At 45.0% G+C, this 19,942-nt stretch overlaps 3 protein-coding genes and 1 pseudogene across 9 annotated transcripts in view; all 4 read left to right on the top strand.

Moving 5' to 3' along the window:
- LOC147128992 (uncharacterized) overlaps window positions 1-3,037 on the top strand; it is a 31,652-nt gene extending 28,615 nt beyond the window's left edge. For 3 of the 5 annotated variants that reach the window (XR_015082492.1, XR_015082490.1, XR_015082491.1), the window contains exons 21-25: window positions 490-825; window positions 1,896-2,073; window positions 2,362-2,532; window positions 2,637-2,726; window positions 2,980-3,037. Coding sequence is in view for 2 of the 5 variants with exons in the window: in XM_086016255.1 (XP_085872381.1) it covers window positions 490-825; window positions 1,896-2,077 (518 nt within the window). In the remaining 3 variants the exon portion in view is untranslated. Of the gene's footprint in view, window positions 1-489; window positions 836-1,895; window positions 2,104-2,361; window positions 2,533-2,636; window positions 2,727-2,979 lie in introns of those variants that run through there. The other 2 variants (XM_086016255.1, XM_086016256.1) reach the window with 2 other exon arrangements.
- Window positions 3,038-4,520: 1,483 nt separating this feature from the next.
- On the top strand, window positions 4,521-11,290 carry LOC147128991 (putative phosphatase phospho1). 2 transcript variants are annotated; one of them, XM_086016397.1, is made up of 4 exons: window positions 4,521-4,874; window positions 5,140-5,213; window positions 7,793-8,586; window positions 11,143-11,290. In XM_086016397.1, coding segments are annotated over exons 1-3 (837 nt in total). In that variant the 5' UTR covers window positions 4,521-4,873; the 3' UTR covers window positions 8,555-8,586; window positions 11,143-11,290. The 2 variants fall into 2 exon arrangements, with proteins under 2 accessions (XP_085872523.1, XP_085872524.1); XM_086016398.1 differs by lacking the exon at window positions 11,143-11,290 and having other exon boundaries at window positions 7,793-10,694.
- A 184-nt stretch (window positions 11,291-11,474) lies between these two features.
- Window positions 11,475-13,742, top strand: LOC147128990 (gap junction gamma-1 protein-like; annotated as a pseudogene). Its single transcript, XR_015082516.1, has 2 exons — window positions 11,475-11,624; window positions 12,206-13,742. The product of XR_015082516.1 is annotated as a gap junction gamma-1 protein-like (transcript).
- Window positions 13,743-15,244: 1,502 nt separating this feature from the next.
- Window positions 15,245-19,908, top strand: dbf4b (DBF4B-CDC7 kinase regulatory subunit). The gene is made up of 11 exons (XM_086016395.1): window positions 15,245-15,398; window positions 15,481-15,705; window positions 15,783-15,833; window positions 15,914-15,983; window positions 16,213-16,274; window positions 16,386-16,425; window positions 16,515-16,560; window positions 17,265-17,393; window positions 17,491-17,614; window positions 17,696-17,829; window positions 17,941-19,908. The coding sequence occupies exons 1-11, from the start codon at window positions 15,252-15,254 to the stop codon at window positions 19,205-19,207; spliced, it is 2,295 nt and encodes a 764-aa protein (XP_085872521.1). The 5' UTR covers window positions 15,245-15,251; the 3' UTR covers window positions 19,208-19,908.
- Window positions 19,909-19,942: the final 34 nt, after the last annotated feature.

The raw sequence follows: 19,942 nt of genomic DNA, 5'->3' as shown, positions 1-19,942 counted from the left end.
AAGGACCTTTATTAGATAATGTCAACCAGAAGTTGTTTGAGGGAGCAATTTTATGAAATTTTCTCCAATCGTCGTAATTTATTAGTTATGCCTTTGACAAATCACCACCACAGTCGGTGTTCAATGTACTGTACTGTATATTTCCCCACAGGAATTAATGGGAGTGAATTAATGAGAGTTTTCAAAAAGACCTTTATTGTAAGAATAGCAACTGGAAAATGTTTGTTTCGCTGCCAATATTTGTTTTGAAAATAAATGAATGCGTGTTTTTCTTGACAATCTTTCAAAACTTTTATTTTGAAAATCGGAAGTGGTGCTCAAACTGCGTCCTCTTTGATGACCGACCACTTGTTGTGAGCGCGTGTTAACGTGAAATCGTGCCGTGCACTTTAATGGCCAACTTTTTATGCTCCGACTTCCTCCACCCTCACCTCACATGAACGCTGACAACCAGTTTGATTGCATGTTTTCCCACTGAGCCACGCGCAGCCTCGACCAATCGATCCGGATCCATCCCCAAAAGTCGTCATGTCTGCCCTAGAGGCTCCGCATCCATCTCCTGGGGAACAGCCTCTCTCGTGCCGGTCCCTGGTGCTCACCGGCTACGGGGGCTACGACAAAGTCAAGCTGCAGGTGAAGCCCCTGGAAAAGCCGAGACTGAAGCCCGACGAGGTTCTGGTGCGGGTCAAGGCTTGCGGGCTCAACTTCGCCGAGCTGATGGGCAGGCAGGGGCTTTACGAGCCGCTGCCTGCCCCGCCGGTCACCCTGGGCATGGAGGGCGCCGGGATCATCGAAGCGGTTGGAGAAGGGGTGCAGGGTCGAAAGGTGAGTCAAGGTATAGTACACCACCATGTCACATTTTAAAAAACTGAATAAATGAATGTACCGCTTGCTTCCACTTCAATGTAATATTCAAATTTGGAGTCCTTTTTGTATGCCTAAAATTTAGGCTTACTCAAATCAAGTGCTTTAGAATGTTACTTTTTGTGTTTTTGATTAATCTGCAGAGGTAATTTTCAGGTAGGTGACGATTAAAGATTGTTTCTGTTTGCAGGTAAAAAAAAAAACACGGTGTTAATTGCCTTTATTTCACATCTAATCCTCACCTGACCCTTCTCGCGGGAACTAAGGTCACATAATAATAATGATTAAAAGTGCTGTGTGATCAAAGTCGACGGGTGTGTTTATCTCAGGTAATAAAGTAAGATCAAAATATATGTGCTTGGGGAGAGACATCATTGGTGTCAGTCCACGGGGCTGAATTTCAGGTATTAGATGCAGCCCGTCTTTCTTTGTGGCTTTCATGCTCCATCCTGCAAAGTTGTTTGCTTCCTGTTAACATTCCACATTACAGACGTATTGATATAAAATGTGGGCGTGGCTATTTCCTATGTTATATCATCGCACGCCTTTTGTAATTGTTTCGTAACGTTTGAACTGATCCAGATGCATGCGATGTACATGCGTTTTGTTATTGTTGCTTGACCTCATCCCCCCGTGGAATTGATGTCACTTATTTACTTCTCTTGTAAATTGTATTTATTTACTTCTTGTGTGGAGTGCAGTACTCGGATGCAACCTGCAAGAGGCGCTGTTGATTCAGTTTCGATTAGTTAGTTTCTAAAATGAGTTAAATTGTTAAAAAAAAAAAAAAAGGTACTTACTACCGTCTAAAATGTGGATTGAACCAATTGATTAGAAATATAAGTAAATGTTATATTGTTGATTTTAGAACGATGCAATTCATTTTTAGTCCGTTGTTACACTTTTAAAAAAAAACCTGCAGCATCTTAACGGCAGGATTTTTCAATCGTGCGAGGCTACCTGATATTGCGACCCATGTGTGGACTCTAACCATCAACCACTCATGTTGTTTTGTTGCTCAAACCCGTCAGGTTGGCGAGCGCGTGATCGTGATGAGCCGCAGCGGCATGTGGCAGCAGTTGGTGGTGGTAAGCGCCAACCGCGCCTTCCCCATGCCCGAGTCCATGAGCTTCGAAGAGGGCGCCGCGCTGCCCATCAACTACCTGACGGCCTACTTGATGCTCTTCCACATGACCAACCTCACGCCGGGTAAGAGCGTGCTGGTCCACATGGCGGCAGGTAAGCCTGGAACAACCACTAGGCCTTGAATTTATGCTGCCAATATAACTGATAGTGGTTAATCATTTGCAGGTGCCATGAATATGCCGGTGCTTGTTTTATGTGACTACCTCATTGTATTTAAATCAGTATTTAGTCCTATGAGATGATTTATTAGGGAAAATTGTTTATAAAGCAGTCACACTAGCGTCCAGTGAAAAGTCAATCTTTTACGTTACGCCATTACGTCGTTGCTCTTGTGTGTGTGTATGCACGCAGGCGGCGTGGGCATTGCCGCCACCCAGCTGTGTCGGACGGTGCCCGACGTGACCGTCTTCGGCACGGCGTCCGCCTCCAAGCACGACATCATCGCCCAGGTGGGCGTGACCCACCCCATCGACTACCGGACCAGAGACTATGTGCAGGAAATTCAAAAAATTAGTCCCAAAGGTCAGACACTGTCCTTTGCTTTTTAAAGCCACGATGATGCAGGTAGCACATGATCTTATTTCAATTTACTTCCTGTTTGGGTGCAATTGTATTCTCATTTGCAGGAGTGGACATTGTTCTGGATCCACTCGGTGGCGCCGACACACAGAAGGGCTTCAACTTGTTGAAACCTTTGGGCTCGCTCATTATATTTGGTAAGCAAAATATGTAATGAAATGGCTTTAATTGTACTGCTGAGAGTTCATGTATGAAATGAATTGACCAAGACCGCAACGGACATTTCCGCTATAACTAGTTTTAGTTTTATCAGCGTAAAATGTAGTTTCACTTAGTTACCTTTTTTCAAACTCATTTTTAAATTGTATTTTGAGGATATTTTTCTCACTTTGTTTGTTTTTTCATTTCAAGACTGAATCTCATATTGTGTGCGTGTTTGCGCCGCACCAGGTGCCGCCAACTGCGTGACGGGACCGAAGAGGAGCCTGCTGGCCCTGGTGAAGACGTGGTACAACCAGATGTCGGTCAACGCGCTGAACCTGATGCAGACCAACAAGGCGCTGTGCGGCTTCCACCTGAGCTACATGGATGACAAGCACATCGACGCGGGCATGGCCTCGCTGCTGCAGCTCTACGCCGAGGGCAAGATCAAGCCTCGCATCGACTCCTGCTTCCGCTTTGAGGAGGTGCGTCGAAAAAGTATTGTGGCGAAAAGTGTCTGAGAGGTGAACATAACACACATGTTCAAAAGATTGCATCAGGGAGAGACCATCAGGTGTTCCGCAGGGAATTATTCGTTTTCACTTCATTGTTCCAAAAAAGGCTATTTGTGATATCTCATTTAGGCCAATATACTAGCTAACCGATGAGTCTCATGTGAAGGTTGTTGGAAATGTGACCCTTCTGAATACAGTCGCTTATGTAACATGGGTGCTTGATTGTGTAAATGTAAGATGATTGTCGCTGATGCTTGTTAATCCCTGGCGTGTTGCGGCAACTATTAGCAACTTTTTGGGGGTGGCTGTCAGTTACTTGCAGATTAGCGTGCACCTCAAAGCATCTTTCCACACTGAACTGAAGAGAAAAAATAAACAAAATCGTTTTTTGTTTGTTTGTTTTTTTAAACATTGTTTATAATAAAAATTGCACTCAACATTGTTTTATTCAGTTGGGCCCTAATCTTTTCTATTGATTTTTTTTTCATTGGTTGTGGCTCTTGAGTACAAAATTTCACCCTCCACAGCTCTATGTGCCAAGTTTAAAATTCCCAAATGAGTGTACATTTATTAGAAAAATTACGTTTTTTTGTTTTTCTGGGCTTTCCCCTTAGGTCACAGATGCAATGCGGCGCATGCAAGAGCGTCAAAATATCGGGAAGGTCATCCTTCTCCCTGAGCCCAAAAAGCAGAACAACGAGATGACGAGAAAGAAATGACATCATTGAAGGGTTGAGTAATGTTGGATTTCCTCTCAGTGCTTTCCCCTACTAATCAAGTATAAGATTTTTCTTTTGACAGTTTTTGGGCTTTTGTAAACAAGTTATCACACAATGTCTATAATTTTTAGCAGCATTTGTATTTTAATGAATAAAATGTATTGAATGGCTTTATTGTATTGCAGTTATTAGAGACAAAGTATTTTTTCTAAATTGGCTAGTAGATGTGTATGTGAGTGCTATGTTGGAATATATATTTACCTATAAATTCTAATATAGTATATATAATTTAAATTGGTACTGGTTCTGATGGCCCTGGGCAGATTAAATTGAAATGGCAACACAGAGAGGCTGAAATCTGTTTGGACGGGGAAAAAAAAATCGTAAAAGTCGTGTGTTCACGAACTGGAAGCAGTGCTGCCAATTTTGGGAAACCAATATTAGAATTCAAGATGTTATTTCTTTGTAATGACGAGATTAAATCCGTCAAACTATTTAAACCCTCGTCGTTCGTACCCTCGAAACGTTATCACCTTGTTTACGGGTTTAACGGATTTTATTTCTCAATTCTGAAAGGGTTTAACGAAAGTGACTTGCCGCTGTTTGTCCACCTTGACGCTGTGTCTTTAAGCGAGAATGTCCTCCTGTGAGTCGTGGGCGTCATCATAGGCGTACATTCGTCGACTCATTTGATGCAGAAGCGTACGTCGACGTCGCCGCCATCCTGGATGTGGCCGAGTGGACAAGATATACCGCTTCATTCATGTAGCGACCGTTTTCCACTTAAATCCGGATTTCACGAGGTTATCTTTCACAGCTAAGACGGAGTAATGATTTTCGATTGATGTGGACGTCATTTGGCCTTCAGAATTTCCTGACTTTGTGGCTAAGTCTTCATAATGACAATACAGTAAGTGATTTTTTTTCCTCAAAAGTGCTCTGTAGTCTCAATTGTAGCTACGCTACATTTAATGTAGAATAGTTTGTATCTTAGCTTTTGCCAAGTAACATGCCCAACACTGTTGTAATAATTTCGCCTTGTACCTTATTCACGGGGGTAGCGCTTGCCACATCCAACATGGCAAACGCGTTGACGCACTGTGTGTGCCCCCCCCCCGCTCAATGAAGCATTTCTTTCTATGCGTGTATCTACGGTCGCCGCCTCCTCCCTCCAGTGGGCTGCTGCAGCGGTGGTGAAAAGTCTGTGAACACATCCTGTCGTCACTGGGATGCGGCTGTTGCCTCGTCGGTAAGGTCCTCTTTCTCGCGTTTAGAACGCGTTTATAACCGCCTTCGTTTTAACATGTCCATTCAAAACCATCATGTTTGTTTGTGTGTGTGTGTGTGTGACGTGAGCTTTTTAATCCTCACTTCGACCGGCCGACGTTCGGCTTATGATGACTTTCAGTGGTGACCTCGTATGCCAAAATAGCAACACTGTGTTATAATTAGAGTGTGCAGATATGTGCGGGACATACTTTCGTGTGTATGCTGGACATTTATGAATGTGTGGAATGTCTTATATTCACTCAGGGGGTTGTCAAAACGAGGGTGGGCTGCAACAAATTGTGTCTTGTGTTACGCTTTTTGGGATCACGTCTCTGGTATTTTTGTACACCTCTTTTAATTTGGCAAACATTTTGCATTGTTTATTAAAAAGTTGTAGCATTATTTTCAGAAAGCAATTACTGTACATGCACAGTTATTGGATAGCTAGCTAGATTGAGCAAATTATCTTAATATCCCATCCGGTATTATGCTTTTTATCGGCTGTAATTTTTGTTCGTGTTTTGGATATCTTGGGTTTGTCTTTATTAAATAAAACGTCCACTGAGCAGGAACCGAGCAATTAATCACACGCCCGATTTAATCGGCCGATATCAGGTCTTTTAAAATCTGCAGATTTTTGGGCCTATTCATTGTTTATCGGAGTTCCTCCTAATATCGGCATTGGCCTCCAAAAATTTGATATCAGCAGGCCGGCATTTTTTGATTTGAGTATTTGCGGATTTTGTGGGGAAACCTATCCCCCATTATTGGCTGAAAAACTCACCCATTCACTGTTTTGTGCTCAGAATAAAGCCCTGTTTAATATAGAAATGTTACTCTGGCGCCATCTTGGGGCCATGGAACTCTGTTGAAGTTCGGGAAGGAGCTTCATTTTGTCATGCCGTAGCCTTGTCTCATGGAAAAGACTGCTTTGCCGCCATTTTGTGGCATATATCGGCGATTAAATGTTTCCCTCAATCTACCCCTCTTGTCCGCCTTATTAAGAGTTGAGATCCTCTGCTCCTGATCTTTTGATCTCCTGCCCCACCTTTTCACCTTATCTGCAAAAAAACAGCTCTGAAACTAGAATCATTTGCAACACGCACCCTCTCCTCTGTAAGGGTGTGCTGTGCGCAAGACTTAATTTGTGTTGGAAATGCAAAGCGCTAGCAGAAAACATTCCATAGAAAGCCTTCCTAAAACACAGAGTTTATGTCACGAAATTACCTCATTTCACCTCTCTGTGTGTTAACTTAACATCTCATTCTAATTAATGCTTTTTGTCCTCAGGCAATAGCGATAATAAACTGGTTTGTTCAGGGGAGTGGTGTTTTTAAATTAACATGGCACCACTTGGTTGGGTAGTGAATTCCACCGTCATGAAATCACACAACTGTGATTCATTGTAAAAGTAGATCAACAGAATTCTTTTTGCTGTATAGATTTGATTGGCTTGTCGTTGCTTGTGAGGTAGAATTCACGTGGCTCGGGCTCAGTCAATTCTAGCTAGCTAATATACACAGAAAAGAAGAATGACAGACTTTTATTGTCGTTGTTGTTGTTGTTTTTTTTGTGCAACTTTGATTGGCTGCTTGCTGATGGGCAGCATTTGTAGGGCTCACTCACAACTTTCCCGAAGGCCAAATTAACTTCACAACAGATTTACATTTTTAACCGTCTAGTAAACACAGCATCATGGGATTACGGAATCATTTGTATACGTTCTGATGAACGCGTGTGATAAAGTAGGCCAAAGTTCATTGGATTTGGTCATAACTTCCACAAAGGCAAGTGGATTTCAAAACTGGATGAAATGTTGGCTACGCACTGCAGTTCAACTGTAATAAAGTAGTAAAAATATGTTTGAGCATGTTTGGCTTCAGAGTGCTCAATCTTAGTTAAATGGAAATCAAACCAAACACATTTTTTGAAAGAATATGTTCTATACAAGGCTACTAGTTGAAACCGGGCATTCTGATAAATATTGCGTTTGTGGCATAAGAGTTAATCCACACGTATTTAGCCATGTCCGGGGGCGGCCATTTTGTTGTGTCTTTTGTCGACTGAAAATGACATCACAACTGCTCGCAACGACCAATCGCGACTGACCTGTTTTCGGAAGCTGAGCCGTGATTGGTCGTTACCTGAGCCCCGAGTTGACGTGATGTAATTTTCAGCCCACAGACATGACAAAATGGTCGCCCTGTGAGATGGCTAAAAATGGGTGGATTTTGCTGCTTAACTCATATTTCCACAAACGCAATATTTATCAGAATCCTGTGTTTCATCTAATGGGCCTGTAATGGGAACGTATTGTTGAAAAAAAAATGTGTTGGGTTGATTTCCCCTTTAAATGAAATGTTGTTTTTTCTAACAGTCATAGCAACATAGTTCAATAGTAATAAAGTTGTAAAAGTATATCCGGGCACATTTGATTGTCCGGTTGTCGCTAGGCAAATTCATAGTCCTAAAATCGTAACTGCCATTTGCCAACGGATTTCCGCTTCGCTCTGACTAACCGATTTCCGGCCGATGTAACGGTAAGACTTTTGTTTGCAGGGAGCCGAAAAAGGAGCGAAGATGAGCGCAGAGCCTCAACCGCGTTTCCTGATCCTGTTCGACTTCGACGAGACCCTCGTGAACGAGAACAGCGACGACGCCGTGTTGCAGGCTCTGCCGGGGCAGCAGCTCCCCGACTGGCTGAAGAACAGCTACCGCGAGGGCCACTACAACGAGCACATGCAGCAGATTCTGGCCTACATGGCCGAGCAGGGCGTGTCGCGCGACGCCATCCGCTCGGCCCTGGAGAGCATCCCGCCCACGCCCGGCGCCCTGGCCCTGCTGCGCTTCCTGCAGAGCCACCAGCACGACTTTGAGCTGGCGGTGGTCTCGGACGCCAACGTGTACTTCATCGACACCTGGCTGAAGCGCGCGGGGGTGCGCCAGCTCTTCCGGAAGATCTTCAGCAACCCGGCCGGTTTCGACGCCGGCGGCCGGCTGGCGCTGCTGCCGTTCCACGCCCACTCGTGCCCCCGTTGCCCCGCAAACATGTGCAAGCAGGTCATTCTGAGGGAGTACCTGGCTCTCAGGCAAAAAGAGCGCGGCGTGCCGTTCCAGCAGGTGTTTTACGTGGGCGACGGCGCCAACGACGTGTGCCCCTCGCTGGCCTTGGGGCCCCGAGACACAGTCTTCCCGAGGGAGGGCTTCCCCATGCACGCGCTGCTGAAGTCCGAGGGCGCCGAGTTCAAGGCCAACATGGTTCCCTGGAACAGCGGCCAAGACGTCAAGGACTATCTTGAGAAAATCGTGGAGGGGAGATGATAAGCGGCGAGACGAACACAACCCTAACAAAGGTGCTGTAATCGTATAGAGTAGATCATCGAGAAATACCCTAAACATTTCAAACAATCTACCAGCGCTCCCCAAACAAGAAAGAAAATATATCTACGTATGTATGCCAATTGACTTTGAATTTTCATTTCCAACACCTCTCGCATTCAAAAGCAAACTTTGAATTTTAGAAAGCATCAAAATATTTTTATTGAGGAAAAAAAAAAGAATTAAATCAGTGTGAAACAATTGACCATTAAAAAAAAATCATGTAAAACAGCGCCTTAAAAAATTCTGTGTAAAATTAGTCAACATCCGCAAAAAATTCTGTGAGATGTTCAAATAGGTGAATCCTCAAATATGTGGGAGCCCACTGCATATTCAAGTGATGTTCTTTTAATACTAACTTGTATTACTGAGCCACATTATTCTTGCTAATGCTAAGCTAGGCTAACGGGATGCTTATTTTGCAAGGGTACCAAAATGGTGTATTAGCCGTGTTAAGTGTTGAAAATATGCCATTCATGATGATTATAACAATAACTACAGTTCCAGACTTCCTTCAAGACAGAAATATTAATATTTGTGTTTGTTGGTGGACATCCACGTCTGTACGTTTTGTTAGCTAGCCGACTACTACCTGGTTTACAAACGACTGCACTGTATCATTTTTAATTCTGTGGCAGGGGAAACAGTTCCACTGTGAAACAATTTGCTTCTGAAAGAAGTGAGGGGGGGGGGGAAATGGAAACACAAGAATTGTATCATTTTTCACAGCAATCACTCGTGTCGTTTTTGCGCCGTCTTGCTTGCGTTCAAGCGCCGATCAAAACAATCACTTCCGAATGGACGTCACATGCAGTATTGACGACACAAAGGAGCGATTGATTTGACTTCATCAGCCCGTGTCAAGAGCTCATTGTGACGCGATCAATCACCCCCAACCGTTCGCACGTCTTTTGTTTTTATCTCAACACCTGATCAACGCGAATATCACTCCCAAAGTCGATGCTAATTTCCCGTTAGCATGTCAATGGGATTTTATATATCCCCTTTAGCATTAACACTGGCAATGTTTTAAAACAGAAGCTCGTCTTGTCTTTAGAATTCCCAATGTGTGAAATACTTTGTTCGTGAAAGCAAAGAGCGCGCTAGTACATCTTCAACTAGATATCAGGGAGTCGACGCTCAAACAGGTTTCCATCGCCATTCAATGTGATAGGATCAGGTGCGAAACGTGCGGCCTATCGGGTCGGGACGAGCGGATCGGGTGACGACGGAAAGAGGCGATACCTAATCTAGGTCTTGATGATACCGCTGCTGTAATCTACACCAGCATATAAGAAACTCTGTTTACAGTTTCTGCACTTTGGCCCCGCAATGTCAAATATAAGTGAACACACATTCTTGGTCCGAGAAGGGGTGCACTAATTCTCACAATAAAATGCTTTACATGTATTGTTATTGCGTGGCCATTTTGATACGTGCGTTGTATATTTAATTGCACTTTTAAAGGACAAGTGCAGTGTTAGTTATTTCATCAGTATTTCCCAACAAATATTTTTCATCAAATTAAAATTGTGTACCACTAAGAGTGCAAGCACCTTTTGCCCTAACGCACTTTAAACAACAAATCTGACAGTGTTAAGTTAAACGAAATTCTTGGATTTGTCGTAAATGCAGAATGTATGGGAGAGGTCAAATCAATTGTGGGGGATAAAAAAGGAAAACCGGCAAATATCTTTTAAGTGAGTTCATTATACTCTAGAAATATGCCACAATCGTCCCTTTTAGATGCTTCTCAGGGAGAAGACTTTGTTTTGTTGCACTACAGGAATATTACATTAAAGTCCTCAAAATGAGATCATTGACATAAGTCTCCACTTTGTGTTTTTATATATGTGGGTGCAATTGAAACGTGTGCAATAATTCAACATGATACGCAATACGATGTCAAGGATACATAAGGGAAACAGGTGATTTTTGTTTTCTTTTATTTACAGCTTTTGCTTTTAATTCAGGAGCGCGTGTCCCTGCTTGACTTTTCCTTTCCTTTGACTTGCTTTATTTGGATTTCATAAATGGATGTAACACAACATTGTAACAGGAATATAAAAGCCATCATGTCATACGCCATGCCTCTCGAGTGGTTATTCCAGTCTCAGCCACAAAACACCTTGATTCACACATAACGGCTATAGATTTAACGCACTTATTTAAAATTAAATAAAATTTCTAAACACAAACATATAAAATGCACTATTTTACAACTCCGAACAAAGTAAGATCATTCATATTTTTATGCACCTTAATATTTGTACTCTAACATAGAAATATTACAATTATTAACTTTTTTAACTTCATGTTTCTTATTGAACATAAAAATAGTGGCTGCATTAAGTTCGTAGTTTTTTAATATTTTTTGTTTAATTCTCACAGTAAAAACACACGTGTCTTTTTTCTGCATTAACCCACTGTATTGTACTTCATATTCTTAGTTAAAAACAGATACATAATATGTTTTTTTTTTATAATGTTTGATTAAAAAAATAAAAAAGTATATTAAATCCCTTTTTTAGGCAAGAGGACTGACGATCCAATAAGAGGCGGAGTAGAGCGGGTCACGCCGAGGAAAATATTGTGACGTCACACGGCAGGAGCCAGCCCCACCCCAATTGATTGACAGATCACTCGAGGTCTCCTTGAAAGAGGCGCGATGATTCGAGAAAGGCAGAATAAAAATTATTTCAAGTAAGTAGCTCATAATTCTCAGGTTAGTTTGAAGGCGGTTTCCAAATATGTCATGGACTGTTTTAAACTACTGAATGCACATACTGTGATCCCAGCGCAGTGAACCTCAACTCACAGCAGGTGGCGCCTTGCCAGAGCTCATTTCGAGGCATCTTCCAGATTGTGGCAGACAACTCGAGCGGTGATGATGAAATGTTTGATTTGTCTTTGAAATTGACTGTTCTTTAATGTTGCCGGACTGATGTTCTTATTTACTTGAAGAAGCTGAACTCACGGCGAGCGTGTCATTGTGAAAGCCAGCAGAGCCGAGGTAAGAGCGAAATCATGAGCAACTTGACAGTAAATACTGTAAAGGAACCCTCGGAAATTGTAGAAATTTGGAATTCAAGCTATGAGTCATCTGTAATTTATTTATTTGAAAGGGACAGTGCATATTAATGAATATTTACATGTAAATATGTCAGAATTAGCCAACGACTATTTTCCATCTGCTGTCCCTGGCAGGTCAGAAGAAGCCACATTACAATAACATCAACAATAAAGAAAAGGACAAAAAGAAATCAGCACATAGAAGTGACACATCAGTGACATACAAAATAAACCCCCAAAAAATACTAAATAACAAGAGGTCACATACAAGCTTGATTTAAAATCTGGGTCTATTTTTTGTTTTACAAAACCCAGATATTTGACGGTATGTGTTGTTGTCTTTTTGTATCCACTGAAATCCAAATGCCTTCAAAGGAACCCTTTCAAGTCAGCGTCTATGCAGTGTTTATGTTATTAAACAGAATAACTAAAAACGACCCACGCAAAATCCGCCATGGCAATTTGTCTCAGGTTTGAGAAAGGCCTTCTATGTCAATGCTGATCATAAAACTCTCTCCACAGGGAGGTAACAGAAGGTGTTCTTGACAATGAGTTGGGGGTTCTTGACTCGGTTGCTGGATGAAATCTACTACCATTCCACATTTGTGGGTAAGCTCTGGCTCACCGTCCTCATCATATTCCGCATCGTGCTGACCGTCGTCGGCGGGGAGTCCATCTACGATGACGAGCAGAGCGGTTTTGTGTGCAACTCGCTTCAACCGGGCTGCCAGAACGTCTGTTACAACGCCTTTGCGCCGCTCTCGCACGAGCGCTTCTGGGTCTTCCAGATCATTCTTGTGGCCACGCCCTCGATCTTGTACCTGGGCTACGCCCTCAACAGGATCGCCGTCACCGAGGAGCGGGCAGAGAAGAAGCAGCACGGCGCCGTGGACGCGCCGGACGACGACGACGACGACGACGACGAAGCCGCCGTCAGCGAGAAGGCGCAATTGGAGGGCAAGGGCGGAGGCGCTACCAAAGCGGACGCCAAGGCGTGCCAAGATGTCAGGCAACGCATCAAAAAGGACGGGCTGATGCGTATTTACGTCAGTCAGCTGTTGGTGCGCTCCATCTTGGAGGTGGGCTTCCTGATCATGCAGTTCTGCCTGTACGGCTTGGCGGTGCCCGCCACCTACGTGTGCGCGTCCTCGCCCTGCCCCCACAAAGTGGACTGCTTCGTGTCGCGGCCCACGGAGAAGACCATCTTCCTGCTCCTCATGTACGCCGTCTCCTTCCTCTGCCTGGCCCTCAACGTTTGGGAGATGATCTATCTGGGCATCTGCACCATCTATGAAAGCGGGAAAACACGGGGGGCAGAGAGACAGGACAAGTCTCGCTCCGATTGGAGCACATCGTCCGCCCCACCAGAGTACAACATGGTCGTCAAGCCCCTCATGATGTACCCCCACGGCCAGCCTCTCCCGGTCAGCAAACTGACCAAAGATAAAGTGTGCCAACAGAACGCCGTCAACGCGTCCCACGAAGAGCGCCACCTAGCGCTAAAGACGACCTCAAGGCCTCGGCCCCTGGGGGCCCCCACGAAAAGACCACCTCGCCTCAGTCCCGGAAGGAGGCTGGCGGGCAGCAGAGCCTCAGTGACAAAAAGCGCAAAGCCCCCAGTGAATGTGACCCCGGTGAACACAGACACGCCAAGCGTAGCCCCAGCAAGGCAAACCGAGGCGGGAGCGGCAGCCCCGGCGGAGACGAAAAGAGAAAGGATGCTGGTTGGATCTGAACATGTCACTAATGCAGGCATCGACATTTAAATTACTGAATTTGCCAAGAGTTTTGCATGTTGTGAGGTTACCGCAAGTGCCTTATTTTCAGTAGTGATGCCGCATTATTTTGCGTCATTTTGGTGCCACTAACATATGGCTATGCAATAAGAAGCTACCTTTTTTTTTTTTTGTACAGATTATACAGTGCCAAAACTGATTGATGAAAATAACATTTTAAAGAACATAAATATTGTAAACATAAAACAATGTTGGAGTCACATTTTGGAATATTTCAGTCTTATTTTCTTGCCAATTTGTTATTAAAATGAATGTATACTGTCCATGTTTTTTTTGCCATTTTTTTCCTTGTTATTCTTCCTAGAGCCTGATGCAAAATTTCATCATCTCCATTCAACGAATTGCTCCACAGCCTCCTGTGATCCCATGGTCCTAGTAAGGTAGGTCCACTTTACAATTCGTAGTTATACCCTACAAGCATTATGGTCACCAAATAGCATGTCAGTCCTCCACTGCATTCAATTCACTGAATTCTAATTCATTCAATGTAATTAGAGTATTTTATTTTTATTTTTAGAGAGTGGCAATAATCGGACCAAATTTTCCCACGAAAATTCATTCGTATGTGAGCACCTAAGGAAAGAATCACGCTGAAGAAGAGGATGAATTCAGCTGGAAATTTGACTTTAATCGAGTAGGGGAAGTTTAACACTTGCGAAAATCCGTGTGTTCTGACTGACGTTGAGTTCGAATTTTTGAGTTTGTGACTGCTTGCACCTGAATCCACCACATCCCACTTGGGCTGCACATCACAACGCAGTTCGTTAAAGTACAATGAATTTTGAACGTTTCACCCGTAAACTCATAGAAATGGCATCCCAACGACCACCACCTCGAGCATCAAGTAAATCTGCCGACAAACCACCTGAAGTCTACAAAGAATAACTACGGTATTTCCATGTCATCTAAGTCGTGAAAATTCCTGTTTTGTAGGGGGCACTCGAATGCAACATCGTACCGGAAGTGACCCGTTCTCCGCCGGTGTTTTTAAAAAATCCGCGGTAGCTCTCGTCCGTCAACCTTTTGGAGTCATCAACTAAACCAGAAATCATCAAATAAAACCTTCACAAAGGTCAGTAACGGGGATTTGATTTCTCCTGGTGAGACCAAATATATTTGGGTTCCAAATTGAACGTTTCCATCGAGTAAACTTGACAGACGCGGCTTGGTTAGTCCAAGTTGCAGCTAACAAGCTTAGCCGCTCTGAGAACTAGCACTGAGTTGGCTGGCTTTGTTGGCTCCCATTGCTTCTTTTATATGTTTAACGCCATTTAGTCATTTACATGCACTGTTAATAGATCTCAAACTAAATCACAAGAATATCCAATACACTCATATGCACACAAAACAAACGAGTTTTGAAAATATATGTCCGCCGAATGTACAGTACTTCAAACGTTATTTTTCATCCGACGACCACTTTGACTGTTACAACCTGAGACATGACAAATATTAAGTAATTTCAAATGGTAAAATGTTTCAGTAAGTTCTTTTTAGTATTTAATTAAAAGACCAACCGATTAATAACGATAATAAAATATAAACAACAACGATAACACTATATTAGAGGTGTCATCACATTTGACGATTTTAATCAGGGCTGACATTAAGGGATTCAACATGGGGGAAAAAAACAAACTGTAAATGTTGATTTTTAGTCATTTGTCTACATTCCCATGAGGTGTCCAAAGGGTATTACATAGCACATAGGCCACAAGGGTTAAGAAGTGACACTATGTTTTATAACTTAACCCTGAACCCACAGGAATATCATGCTGCAGCAGTGTGCAGAGCAGCCGGGACTTTTGGGAAAACTTCATCCTGGGGAGAAGAAACTAGAGGGGAAGACCTTCTATCTGGACAATGTGAAGAAACGTCCTGCAGCCCTGCTTTTGGAAGCCATTTCTCTCCTTGGAGGGGTAGGTTATACGTCTATATTAATCAGCCACACGGAGGACTGTTGACACCAGAAAAAAAATGAATCTTTTCTTCTTTTGAAAGAGGGTGGAAAGCTTCCTCCACAGAGATGTGAGCTTTGTGGTCACGGGAAATCAAGAGGGCTTGGAGGAGAAAACGTGTGCAGCAAGCAAGACGAGCGATGAGCCTCAGCGGCCCGTCAAGCAGCGAGAAAGTGTCCTTGACAGCGGCAAGCGGCGAGCGGTCACTCCTCAGCCGGTGGTACAACACAGATCGTTAATTACTGCGGTCACTCGCCACCTGTATCAGGTAATAAATGTCAAGTCTGTTGCGCACTGTAAGTCAGTGTTTTCGTCAATTTACTACTGTCCGCCTGTCTTCTCCAGGCTTGCGACAGCCGAGGAAAAGCCCTGCTTGAAAAAGCCATTCGCAACAATGTGAGTCGGGTTATCTGCAGGCTTTTTACTCCGTTGCCGTTTGTCCTGAACAGAAATGTATTTTGATTTTATTTTGTAAGGAGCGGCTGCAGGCGAGCAACGTGTTGGCAAACGCCCGTTCATGGGGAGTGAGCATTGTCCACGTGGATGGTATCCTTTGCACTCGTTTGCAATACGTGGACTGTAAGTGGATGCAGTTTGCAATGAAATGTGACGTGTGCGCTGTGATCCCGGCGCAGTGACCCTCGGCTCACAGCAGGTGGCGCCTTGCGAGTGCTGACTTCAAGGCCTGGTCCAGGTTGAAGCAGAAAAGTAGAGCGATGATTAATAAATGTTTGCTTTTGTCTTTGAAATGTACCGTTCCTTAACGCTGCCACAGATGTTCTCGTTTACTTGAAGAAGCTGAACGGCGAGCGTGTCGCGAAACCCAGCAGAGCCGAGGTAAGAGAGGGAAATCGTGTGGACAACTTCAAAGTTGAAATCTGTAACATGGATGTAATGCTAAAAAGCGCAACTGTGTCTAATTAAGTGGATGTTGTGCCTTTTCCACAGAGGATTTCCACCAAGCAGTCTTCTTGTCATGTTGTCAAAGGTCAGTGAAGTTGGCGTAAATATGCTCATATTGTGATGTCATTTGCTTGAATTTTATGTGCCTTTTTTTTTTTTTTTTTTTTCCGACAGCTGCGCCTCTGAGATCTCCTTTCCTCAAAATTGAAGATCTCAGCAGGTGAGCGTGAAGAAAAAAAAAAGTCTACACGCCACTGTTCATATGCCAGGTTTTTGTGATGTTAAAAAAAAAAAAAATTAGACCAACTACCGATGATAGGTTAGGTCAAATAATTGAACAGGACTACTTTGTGTCGACTTTTTGCATCCACTGTAGAAAGGAACCCTTTCAAGTCTGCTTCTTTTGCCGCCAGTGTGATGACTAAAACAATTTTGGATTAAAGTAGCTCAGCCCGGCTGTCCTACTGTGCAAGTGTAGCGCACAGGGCTCGAGTGGAGAAGTTTTGACTTTCTTTATTGCGCCCGTTAACAAAATAGCAGAAAGTAACATGATGAGCTTGCGGCCCCCCCCCCCCCGGGGAGACCTCCCCCGAACCCAGACGGATCGCATTTCCAAGTGGAGCTCCTGCAGGGGACGTGTACGCTAACAACTCTTTTCATTTCGCCTCTCATTTGTGCTAATTGAAGTGCTCTCGCCTAAATGCTTGTACATTACAGAAGCAAGTGAAGTGAGACGAGGGAAATTGTTCGGCAGATGAAACGCTTTTGCTGGTTTGAAATAAATGTGCTTTTGTTTATCCTTGATTTTTGCTTATTTGCGTATTAAGATCCTTTTAAAACTTTCTCTGTGGTATTTTTTGTCGTTTGTAATTTCGCTGCATCACTCAAAAAAAAAAAAACAACTTTATTGTTATATGTAACCAGGAAGTACAAGCCCTTGCATATGCAGTCGATGAGCTTCCCCTCGTTGTGCTACCTGGGCCGGTTCAGTCCCTTCGAGTCTCCGCCCCCTCCTCGCTTTGACAAGACGGCGCGAGGAGAAAATCGATCACGGTTGGCCCGGCAAATTCGCTCGCCTGCCTCATGATGAATTCCACCGCGAATATGTGATGACCGTTGTATTTTCTTGTCCTGTTGTTTTCCCGATCAGGCCAAAGAGCAAAGTGGAAAGCCGCAGTAAGGACAAATCTCAAAGCCTGTCCACTTGGCCACGGCGCAAAAAGAACATCTCTTACTGTGAATGTTGCCTTCAGTCCTTCGCTAACCTGGCTGAGGTGCGCATTTTTCCCCCGCCACTTTTGTCGGACTTCTTTGGACTTGCGTGATTTGATTTGTGTTTCTTTGTCTCGTCGCAGCACCTGGGGTCTGATCAGCATCGCGCTTTTGCGGCGGAGACCTCAAATTATAGCGCCTTGGAGCAACTTGTGGTCAAAATGGTGCCCGCGTTTGACCTCGATCGTTCAGAGCAAGCTGACGTCGCCCTGAATAGGTGAGCCTGGCTCACTCGTGTTGTCCTGACATCTCAATTGCATCACTCATGCCAACAAAGCTTGTTTGTCAAATAAATTGCGGCTCATTTGTCCAAATGTTGCGTTCGTAGGCTGCCGGCCGCTTCGCCCATCCCAGACAATTGTGAACTTGAGCCCCTGACTGACGCCGAGACGCAACTTGAAGTCCAGGCCTTGAAAGGGCAATCCTCCTTCTCCATACCTCCTCAGAATTCTCCGCTTCAGTCCAGGAAGTCACCCGCGGAAATGGAGCCCGTCCCAATTCCAACATCGACTGACGCCCAGCGGCCCGAGCCTGATGACCTCACCCGCACCGCCAGCGCGCCCTCGCCGCTTTTGGACATGGCGCCGCCCGTCCATTTCCCGCCATCGCTCTCCCCCTGGCCTGCTACGCGAGATCTGTCGTCTGACCCGTACGCCGTGCCTCCGGTCCTCAGCCCGCAAGACTTCACCCCCGATGACACGGAACCCCGTCGTCTGTACTCGGAACCGCCTATCCTCAGTCCTCAGAACTACAACACTGACGATAACGAATGTGAAATGGAGAGCACGGTAAGTGTGTCCGGACCTTTTCCCGTCTCCTTCCTGCCATTTCCGTCCGCGGCAGCGTCCAATACGGAAGAAGCGAAAGGCTCCCGTCCAGTCCCTACGGAGGCCCCGTGTCCTTTTAAGCAATCTCACCCAGCGACTTCAAACCCCAAAAAACGCCGTCGGTATTCCAGCTGCGACCACAACCGCAGGAAAAGGAAAAGGACAGAAGGCAAGGACCTCACAAAGTCCGAGAATCATATCTTGGCGAAGGACGAGTGGTGTTTTTCTGGGAGGGCCTCAGCTCAAGTAGTGCCGTCAAATGGAAATGCCTCGCGAATAGACAGAATGCGCCCGCCTGTGGAAGAGCGACGACGCTTCTCTCCATTCAAAGTGTCGGGTCACGGTGTTGATACGAGATGGTCGCCTTCTTCAAACGTCCCTTCACGCTTCCCCAGTCAAGACCGCCAACAGTCCACCTCGGCGTGCATCGAGCCGGCCCTGATACCGGACGTGGGCCGGCTCTCGCCGTCCCTGATACCGGACGTGGGCCGGCTCTCGCCGTCCCTGATACCGGACATGGGCCGGCTCTCGCCGTCCCTGATACCGGACGTGGGCCGGCTCTCGCCGTCCTCGTCCGAATCGGACTGGGACCGTGAGCTGCTGTCTGGCTTGGGCTCGACGCAGACCGGGTCGCCCTCTGGCCCGGGCGAGGTGACGGCGGGCGAGCCGGACACGGACTTCATCCACCGGCCGTGCGTGTGGATGGCCGACGCCGGCTACGAGTCGCGGCTGCACAGCGCCCTGCGGCCGGCCGACCCCGCGGAATAGCCCGCGGCTTTCTCGCGGGCGCCGGTGCAAATTGTTGAGGTACTTCACTGGTGCACTTTGATGGACTATCGTTATGATGACCTCATTGGACCCTGTGCGTTCGCTTGGAAAAAAGCGTTTACAGCTGCGCGTCTCTCCTCACTAAACAAGCTGGGCAGGCTTCAAAGCAAGCCAGTGAATAAATAATTGCGCAAACTTTTTTTAGGTTCATCCTGAAATTTCACCCGAAAGCCCAATATTGCTAACTTTGTGAGTCGTCCAGACACCTTCACGCGCTAATGCAGGAGCCGGGCAACACACAGCCAACGGGCCATCAAATGATCCTGTTAAAAAACAATCTAATTCACGTTCACGTATCTGGTTATTTTTGTCATCTGCGAAGCTGCTGCCAGTGTTATCGTGCTGACATCAGTCTTTCATCAGCTGTCTGGAAACACACACTGGGACTTTAATGAGTTATTTTTTTTTCTGAAAGGGGCATTATACAATTACTCTAAGTGCTTTGGAGCAGATCCCAATTGAGTTTGTCTTGATGGTCCGACATGCAAAGCGCTTGGAAAGGTGGAGCCCCCTCGCACTTCCCTGTAGGATGGAATCAATATGAAAAAAAGACATTTTGGAGGCGGGCCCAAATCATCTGACTGAATGTGAAGTAAAATTCCATGTGTTGCGTTTAAATAAATAGTGTTTTTAAACTCGAATATTTCCCCACAGTTTTTACAAGAAATGACCCCT

The sequence above is a fragment of the Filicampus tigris genome, chromosome 19, assembly GCF_054856515.1.
Source record: "Filicampus tigris isolate MCC_2025a chromosome 19, RoL_Ftig_1.0, whole genome shotgun sequence".
Lineage (NCBI taxonomy): Eukaryota > Metazoa > Chordata > Actinopteri > Syngnathiformes > Syngnathidae > Filicampus > Filicampus tigris.
This window is presented reverse-complemented; position numbering and strand designations above follow the sequence as displayed.

Bases quoted from the DNA above. Each gene is read 5' to 3' on its own strand.
- dbf4b (XM_086016395.1), top strand. From the start codon at position 15,252: ATGCTGCAGCAGTGTGCAGAGCAGCCGGGACTTTTGGGAAAACTTCAT. The intron at 15,984-16,212 runs GTATCCTTTGCA...ACGCTGCCACAG, and splicing joins GAGCATTGTCCACGTGGATG to ATGTTCTCGTTTACTTGAAG. The intron at 17,394-17,490 runs GTTGGCCCGGCA...TTTCCCGATCAG, and splicing joins CGAGGAGAAAATCGATCACG to GCCAAAGAGCAAAGTGGAAA.
- LOC147128991 (XM_086016397.1), top strand. The intron at 5,214-7,792 runs GTAAGGTCCTCT...TTTTGTTTGCAG, and splicing joins ATGCGGCTGTTGCCTCGTCG to GGAGCCGAAAAAGGAGCGAA.